The 9,330-nt window shown below is 40.4% G+C and overlaps 1 protein-coding gene across 2 annotated transcripts in view; it reads left to right on the forward strand.

Annotated features, from left to right (window-relative positions):
* Positions 1-9,330, forward strand: part of cds1 (CDP-diacylglycerol synthase (phosphatidate cytidylyltransferase) 1) — a 25,797-nt gene continuing 16,467 nt past the window's right edge. For both annotated transcript variants that reach the window (XM_008417746.2, XM_008417747.2), the window contains exons 1-2: positions 1-369; positions 7,099-7,256. In XM_008417746.2, coding sequence (XP_008415968.1) covers positions 301-369; positions 7,099-7,256 — 227 coding nt within the window. In that variant the 5' untranslated portion in view covers positions 1-300. The remainder of the gene's footprint in view (positions 370-7,098; positions 7,257-9,330) is intronic.

A 9,330-nucleotide genomic window follows, 5' to 3' on the forward strand; every position in this document is an offset into this window, starting at 1 on the left:
ATTTGTCTTGCTTCGCAGCAGTAAAAAAGGCAAAGCAGTGACTGCGGTGGTAAACAAACAGGTAGAGCAGCCGTACCTCGTCCCGCGGAGCTGCGCTGTCGCCACCGGTTGACTTTCAGGAAACCTGACCTTCTTCTCGGACCGCCTCTGAGGTCAAACCGGCTCTAAAAATCCCGGACTTCGGCTGTTAAAACTCCAAGGTTCGTCCCCGGTCCTCTCCCTCTCTCCCTCCCCGCCCTCCCTGCCCTCGGAGTCGGCTTATGTGACACATTAACGTCCCGGGGGCGAGACGAGCGAAACATGACGGAGCTGAGGAAGCGAGGCGCCGGTGGAGGAGACCCCGACACCGCCGAGAACATCAGCGACAAGGTAAGACGCACCTTTCGGGCGTAGGGAGACGCTGGTATCACCGTGGATCCTCGTCCTGGAAACCAGTCCGGCTGGTTGTTGCTGGACAGCGGGGTTAGCCAGGCTGGTTAGCTGGTTAATCCAGCTTCAGCCGCAGCTCTGTCACGGATACGGTTCCGATTGGGAGCAATTCGGGTTGAGGTGATACCTTCACCTATTTGTCATAGCTGAGTGTGAATGAGCCGGACTCGTCAATGTCAGGCTGCTGCTGACCAATAATAAATGTGTCATCCTGAAGTTTATGTCTGGATTAAACGTTAACGGATTTAAAGCACATCTAAACATCGACTTTGTTGTCTCTAAGTGACTTTGTAGCCAATTTAAGCGGACCATGTTAAGTATTTTATACAGAGATACTAGAAATAATTATTCCACCATCATTTTGGCGCCCCTTTTAGCATGGCGCCCACACCCCTCAATATAGTACATACCCATTTTTGTCCTTAGGTTCATCATCCATTTGGAAGACCTGTTTGAGTTCACAAATACAGAAAATATGCCTATTAGAAATAATTATTCTGGCGTCGGCTGCACAGTGGCGCAGTTGGTAGAGCTTTTGCCTTGAAGCAAGAAGGTTCTGGGTTTGATTCCCGGCCCCGGTCTTTCTGCATGGAGTCTCCATGTTCTCCCTGTGCATGGTGGGTTTTCTCCGGGTACTCTGGTTTCCTCCCACAGTCCAAAAACATGACTGTCAGGTTAATTGGTCTGTCTAAATTGCTCCTAGGTGTGAGTGTGTGTGTGCATGGTTGTGTGTCTCTGTGTTGCCCTGTGACAGACTGGCGACCTGTCCAGGTGACCCCGCCTCTCACCTGGAACGYCAGCTGGAGATGGGCACCAGCACCTCCCGACCCCACTGAGGGACAAGGGTGTAAGAAAACGGATGGATGGATATTCTGGCATCATTTTGGCGCCCCTTCTACCATGACGCCCCTATACATCATATATCCTTTTTTTTCTCGCCACTAGCAGTGTGCTTAGGGGCATCGTCCTTTTAGGAGACCTGTTTGAGGTCATGAACACCTTTCAAATACAGAAAATACCAACTAGAAGTAATTATTCCACCGTCTTTTTCAGCAACAAAAACAGAATATGTTGATTTATTTTGCCAAGTCTACTAAAAGGCCATGCCCATGTCTAAATGTATAAACTTTAGGAAAAATCACTGGATGTTTGTTGTCCTTTTCACTATTAAAATAAACTAAATTCAAAGCAGAATCCTGGATGAATACGTTGTGTTTCACATTACATTTCCTGTTGTCAGATGTTAAATTGCCTGTATCTTTGTTTTTAAAGGCCGGCATCAGTGAGAATGGCATCCTAACATTGTTTTTTTTAAATGTGTTTCTGTATCAACTGGCTGGCAAAACAAACTGAAGCCATTCTTGAATCATTCCAAGAGCCACAAATGGCCCCGGGCCACACTTTGGACACCCTGGGTGTATAAAAGTCGTTCTCAGAAGCTGTGATGCCATTAGAAATATTCACAAAACTTTGTCAATAATGTCAGAAGAACACAATTGTAAAGTTTCCATCATCCTAGTGGCAAAACTTAATATCAAAAAACAATTCCTTTGAAGTGCAGTGTTTGTGTTTAACAAATATATTTTTGATATGCAAATCGCACAATTATTGGTGACAGAAGTTAGATGTGGACTGAAACCTTTTGCACAGCAGCAAAATCAGCTGCTTCAATAATAGGCCACATTTTGCTGGATGATAAACTGTCCCAGAAATTATTTCAGTTAACATTAATGTTGCCATTTTGAGACAAATTTCAACTTGTATAATATTAATGCAAGTACACATTCTCAAAAATAAGAAACTTTAATTTCTGAGAAAAATGAGAAATCATGCAAGTGAAAGTCATTTAGCCTGTTTTAGTTTGTCATGCTAGGCTGCACAGTGGCGCAGTTGGTAGAGCTGTTGCCTTGCAGCAAGAAGGTTCTGGGTTCAATTCCCGGCCTGGGGTCTTTCTGCATGGAGTCTCCATGTTCTCCCTGTGCATGGTGGGTTTTCTCCGGGTACTCCGGTTTCCTCCCACAGTCCAAAAACATGACTGTCAGGTTAATTGGCCTCTCCAAATTGTCCCTAGGTGTGAGTGTGTGTGCATGGTTGTGTGTGTCTCTGTGTTGCCCTGCGACAGACTGGTGACCTGTCCAGGGTGACCCCGCCTCTCGCCCGAAACGTTGGCTGGAGATGGGCACCAGCACCCCTCCCGACCCCACTGAGGGAAAAAGGGTGCAAGAAAATGGATGGATGGATAGTTTGTCATGCTATTAATTGATTTATTGTTTATTGCGGCTGACCTACTTAATAGGTTTTGTGACTCCTCCTTTAATTACAGCAGAGCTCGTATTTCAACTTCTGCAGCATCTGACTGCTTAGATGTGATGCATGCAGCGGTGTCAGGACTTGCTCTGATTAGGCTTTGTGGTGCAGCTCCTGGTGTTTAAGTTATTACCTTTTCTTGTGAAAGAGCTGCTGAGTAGAGGAAAGAAATGGTGCGTTTGGGAGAAAATGGACACGGTGGTTTTAATGTGTCTGGGAGCAAAGCTGTTGCAGTTTCTCACCGCTGTGACTCAGCTCAACTCGGCTCGACTCGGCTTGTTTTTGGGGCGTTAAACGATGGCTTCGCTTTGGTTCACACCCTGTAGGAAAATCCCAAACAGAGCTGGAGAAACGTCTGGGACATCTGCTGTAGACTTTACCTGACGGCTGACAGGGTTTCGGCTGGTTGGTCGCGATGTTTAACATTTTTTAATATCTTCACAAGCTCTGCTTCAGAAACCTTTGGGTTTTTGTTTCGACTGAAGTTGGGAGTGTTTATGAAATAATGAATATTAAGGAATTATTGACTTAAAACAAGCTTTTATGTCATATTATCCTTAACTTACTGTCAAGTTAGTTTTGTCTTATTTTAAGTGTGATAAGATATTTGCACTAGAATCTGGACAAAAATACTTGGTAATATTTTGTTTTTGCAGTGTAAGCTAGTTACACTGCAAAATATTTCAATATTTGATTCATCAATTAATGGTTTCAGGCTTAATAAAACCTTAAAATGCACTGCATCACTGTCACATGACCTGAAATAAATGGCAACAAGATGTAAATAAATATCGTCTGTATGTTTATTATTGGCTTTCTGATTCTACAAGTGTATTTATTCTAAAACGCTGTTTATTTTTGACTTCATTTACAATGTTTTCATAAATAAAATGAATCTTGAAAGACGATCCCCCAGGCTGTTGTGATTCTGCTGAACTCGGCTTAAAGTTGAGTCTAAATCAGGCAGACGATGTTTAACTGGCACAAGGTGAAGCCGTGAATTAAAGAGACAATTGGTGTTTGAATGGCAGCCCACAGTTTCCATTGATCCGTTTGTATCAACGAGCATTAAATTCCCACCTGGCTTTGTTTGGCTGCTGAAAGCTTCTTATTGCTTCACGCTGCAAGTTTGTCAGAGGGGGGAGAAAAAAAGCAGCGCTGTTGAAAACGGAGATGCTTCTCTGAGGAAGTCGCACTTTCATTCTGGTGTTTGCGGCTGATTGTTCTTCGTCCCTCCAGGATTAGGAAACTTGTGCAGGCTGTGATTTAATCAGATTGGTCCTTTAAAGTCCCGACCGTTGCAGGACAAACGGCATCATGGGGACCACAGCAGACAGATCAGAGAAGAGGTTTAAAACATATTGAGGTTCTAAAAAAATTATCTTAAAGGGGACCTATTGTGCAAAATTCATACATTTTCCCTAATTTTAGTACTTCCATTTGTGTTTCTACTGCTTCTAAAAACGGCCCAAGTGCTTAAAAAATACAACAACAAAAAAACACTTTTTGGCAAAATGTTTACATTTTTTTGGTGTCTGGAAAATGAGCTGTTTCAAAAATCTCTGGAATGTAAATCAGCAGGCACTGGGCTGTTACCTAGCAACCCCAAGAGAGTTCGGCCCGTTACCTAGCAACCTGAGCTGAGCTCCAGCAAGTTTGGTCAGCTGGTTTTACTGATATATTCACTTTACAATGGCTGCTGGAAAAGACAAGTGTTTTGTTGTCGACTTACCGTCCAAAAATCACTTGCCGAATTCTTGTTGGTTTTGCAGGAGGCTCCACTTCTGCTTTTCAAAGATGTACGGTTGTATAATTGCACATCTGTTTGCAGCCATTTTCACATGCGAGTGTAAACGTTGAGTCTGTGGGCGTGGCCACAGACTCAACAGTTTTCAGTTTGACCCCCTAAAACCTCTCAATCTGAAAGGAACAGACTAAAATCAAATTTTCTAAGAATTATTTTGTACCAGAAATGTTTGTATGGCCCCCTAGACCTATCTTAATTTGTTTTAGGAAGCATCGAGGTCACCTTTAAGCTATGCACATCTCAGAGCTGTGATCAGTCCATTTCCATATAGGGTCACTGATCTTAGGGTGGTTTGAGAAACAAAAAAATCACGTAATCTCTAGATATGCAAAGCTGGCAGAAACTTGGCCAGAGATGGCTAATTACACATGCATGCCACACCTTTCAGATTTCAGTTTGCATGTAATAATAGAAACGATGCATCGTTTTCCTCCCAAACTTTGTGTACAATTTTGAAGTTAATGAAATGACCTGAAACCATATTTAATATTCTCACTCTTAAATTATATTATTATAATAATATTCTTTCCTGTTGTCAAAGCTCTAAGCGAGGTTAAAGGTCAATATATCCTCTGCTAGAACAGAGACATTTGTTCTCTGTCCCAGAGCTGCAGGGACAAAATGACATCATCCAATTCCTGCAGCTCTGAGAGACATGAAGAGCTGCATGAAGACAGATCTATCGATACAAAAGATGATGATTTTAAGATACTCTGCAGTAGATTTGTTTGTTTCAGCGGCTTGGGACATATGCACATTTTCCTAGTCATTCTAGAAATTATTCTTGTTATTCTGGGATTTTAATTACTCGTATCTGCTTGTTTATGTTGCAAAACGTCAAACAATTTGACGTATTTTTAAAGGTTTTATTTGCTTAGCAGCTAAAAATAACGTCCTCTGTTTGATTTATAATTCAGTTTTGCATGAAAACGAGTCGTTTGTGGAAATCAACCACACTCCACACCTGTCATGATAACAAATTTTGATGGATGATAAATTGTTCCAGAAATTATTCCGATAAATGATATTTTTTATTTTGAGACCTTTTTTAAGTAATAATAGCAAAATAATGCAAGAACACATTAATGACCATTTAACACTGGAATATTTAATAAAATTCATTATTTAGAATTTAACTGAATACCATGGTTCATCATCAGTTTGTCTTTAGTGCTTCTCTGTCAAATTTAGCAAAAATATATAGTTTTAGAGCAGAACAATCCTCAAAAGATGCAAAGATATACTCCCTATTCCCTTAATGCTGAATTTAAACCCAGTTTCACCTCCTCTGTCTCTATTTCCACACCAACTAGAGTAACCCACACTGCAACCCGACTGCTTTCCCATTTTGTGAGCTAATTACGTCTGTGGGCTTAAAGCTCTGTAATTTAACCCTGATGACCCCGTTTAACCACATTTGGCAGCGTTTGAGTAAAACAGCCCATGAAAGGTAAAAACAGGATGAGGAGGAACAGCAGAGAGTCTCTAGTAAGAAGGGAAACGCTGAAATGGAAGTGCAGCTGGTTCCTTTAGGGGGAAAATCTCCGGCTCACCTCGTTAAGATCAATTAATGGAGTTGCCTCAAGAACACAATTAACCTTCTTAATCACACATATTAACACAAATGTGTGTTTAAGTCCCTATCAGTGTATAATATGAGACTCTTTTTATATTTAGCATCAAAGGACATCTTGTTTGTGATAAATATCCTTGGAGGCTCCTGTAACTTGGGGCTGCAATCTGAAACTTAAAATAAAAAAGTATTTTTTATTCTTTACTGGTGCAAATCTGGCAATATTTTCATAAGATCTGCTTCTCAGTCAAACGCTCCTAAGAATATTTGTAAATGGGTTAATAGAAGAGCATTGTGATGGCGCAGTGTCAGTGTGGAGAAACTTCTTAAAGAGACAGAGGCTCAATTTCAAGGTGTCATGTGAGGTCTGAGATCAAAGAGTCAAAAACAATCTGGAAGAAACAAGAAACTTTCTGAGCCCCAAAAATCGAACATTTTCAAGGACAAATTCAGAAGTTTTGAGATTAAACTAGGACATTTCAGAGAAAAAAGTTTTTTTTCTAGAACATTTCTGAGATTAATCTCAAAATTTTCGATTTTTTTTTTTTCCATCGTAAATTTTCGACTTTTGCAGCTCTGAAATTTCTACGTTTTTTTTTTTCTAGAAAATTTCTAAAAAATTTCTAAATTTCTTTTCTCTGTTTTTCTGTCTGCAACGGCCCTAATACGCCGTGGAGGAGGATTTGATCCTGGATCTGTTCTTGGGTTTGGGATTGGAGGACACGACCCCACTGTAATGTAAAATAACGCTGGAGGTGGTCCTTGGTAACCATGGAGACAATAAGCACATATCGTCTTCTGTAGCTGTCAGTCTGCAAGTTCGATGGATTTCATTTGACAATTCTGAGAAAAACGATTTTGCAACAAAATAATTTCTCCTTCATCTCTCCTGTTTTAAATGCTTTCTTAAGCTGCTAGCTCCTACGTGTGAGTCGGTGTTTAAATACTTAAATGCTTTTTTGTTTGTTTGTTTTTCTGGCAGGAAGCTGATGGCGACGACAGGCTGGGCCTGTCAGGCGACACTGAGGGAGAATGTGACGCCGACTCCAAAACGGACACTCCAGATGTTCCCGCCTCCACAGCGGACACGGACAACACTCCAGAATGCCTGAACAAAGCTCTGGAGGGGCTTCCTCCCAAGTACGTACTCCTCAAACGCACATATGCATCTGTTCTGTAACACCGACGGTTTTCTCGTACAGCTGGACAATGAATCAATAACAGTGTGTATTGTGATTGAAAGTAAATCTATCAATAGATAATCTGGGGGATGTAGGCAGAGGAAAGACTTCAACTGCTCAGCCTCTCACTGCTAGCTAAGCTAGGTTGGTGGAATCAACTAACTAACCCACCCACCTACTTTTTGGTTACCTAGCAACTACCTGCTAGGTAACCCCCTACTTTGGTTACCTAGCAACCATCTGCTCTGCTGCTGAGCAAGATTTTGCCTCGCATCTGCTTAAAGTCAACGATGTGGAGTGAAAACTGTGGATACAACAGAAAAGGTTATGCCACCATTTTGGTAGTTTTTCACATGTTTAAAACAAATCAATAATTATTGAAATTGACTGATATGAAACGCCAATGTTTTCAGCCCTATTTTCTTGTGTCTGATACTTTCTGTCAAGCCACACAAAGATGGCTGATTACTGGCCTTTTCCTTAACCAAACCTCTGCCTTCTTCGGTGCATGTTCTTTCCTGGAACGTTTTCAAACGGCTGCAGTTGGTTATTTCATGAGAAGTGATGGCAGCATTTATCAGAGGAGCTCTGATAAACCAGGCCTGACTGCAGCTAAAGCTAAGTTTGCGTGCATGTGTTATCTTTACAGACGACACCAAGTCTCACAGCAAGCGGAAAGAGATCTCGGTTTGTAAGCTGGTCAATAGTCGCAGTTTCACAGAAACACTCAAGAAAAACATCAAACCATCATCTCCCAACACTGCATTAAGGTTAACTGGGCCCAAAAAATGGTGCATAGATATTTTGAGTTGAGTGGAGCTGAAACGAATTGTTTAAATAATCGTCAACTACTTTATTAACTGTAAACTGGAGTATTCAGACTCGAGCCTTTTACTGGAAAAAACCCAACATATTCAGAGTAACAAGCCCAAAGTGAAAATGTATAAATGTATAAATATTTTACATTTCAGATAAAAAACTGTCCTTGTCTGTTTTAGCCAACACTCCTCAAGTTTTAGCTTCTCCCGGTTCAGATTCACTAAAGGAACGCTACGTTATTGATTATAGGCAATAAAACATGTATTTTCTTAATTAAAAGGGAATTTAATTATTTGTTTATTTATCTTTTAATGTATGTCTAATATTGTATAAGAAGGCTTAAGTGGTTAAATAAAAATATCTTCATATATTTAAAGGCCATTTTTAAAATCCGATTAATCGCCAGAATAACTGATTAATCGAGTAACTGATCAAATTATAAATCATTTAATATTTAAAAATTACATTATCAGATGGACAAAAATATAAATTAAAGTGGAAATTTTGGTATTTTTAGGACAGTAATGACAATAATTCATATAAATAACAAAAAAACAGAATCGAGCAAATCGGTTTCTTTCAATAAAAAACGGATGAAACTTTAACAGAAGCTGCAGCCGAGTGTCTGTCTGGTGACTTATTGGTTAAAACATTCAGTAGGTAGAAAATCCAGAAATACTTCAAAATGAAATTACTCAAAGTAAAGTAAAAAGTACAACGTAGTAAAAAAATACTGCTAAAAGTTCATTTATTTTCACAAAAGTTACTTGTAACCAGTTACAGCCCAACTCTGGAGTTAGAATCACCAAAATTATTTATATTTGCTAAATGGCAGAAAACTCAACCAGAACATATTTTTGTGGTATTTTTGCCTCAACACAATTGTTTCATTTTATTGAATATTTATCGTTCCTAATTGGCTTGACAACTACGATCATTCAGACGCTCCAGGAGGAGCAGAAATGTCAGTTTGCCCCAGACGAGGAGTGTGTTTTGGTTTGCTGGTGCCTGACGGAGATAAAACATAGGAAGGAAGATAAGAATCTGACCAGATAAATGCAAACGGCAGCAGCGATATCGACGCTATCGAGTGGAAAAGTCCTCGACAATGGGCTGTTTTGTTGTGCAGTGAAGGAGCGGAGGGTGTGACCGCTGGATGACTGGCAGGTCACGGTGCTTAAAGGTTCATCGAGAGAGAGAGAGAGAGAGAGAGA

This window comes from Poecilia reticulata, linkage group LG9 (genome assembly GCF_000633615.1).
Source record: "Poecilia reticulata strain Guanapo linkage group LG9, Guppy_female_1.0+MT, whole genome shotgun sequence".
NCBI classification, from domain to species: domain Eukaryota; kingdom Metazoa; phylum Chordata; class Actinopteri; order Cyprinodontiformes; family Poeciliidae; genus Poecilia; species Poecilia reticulata.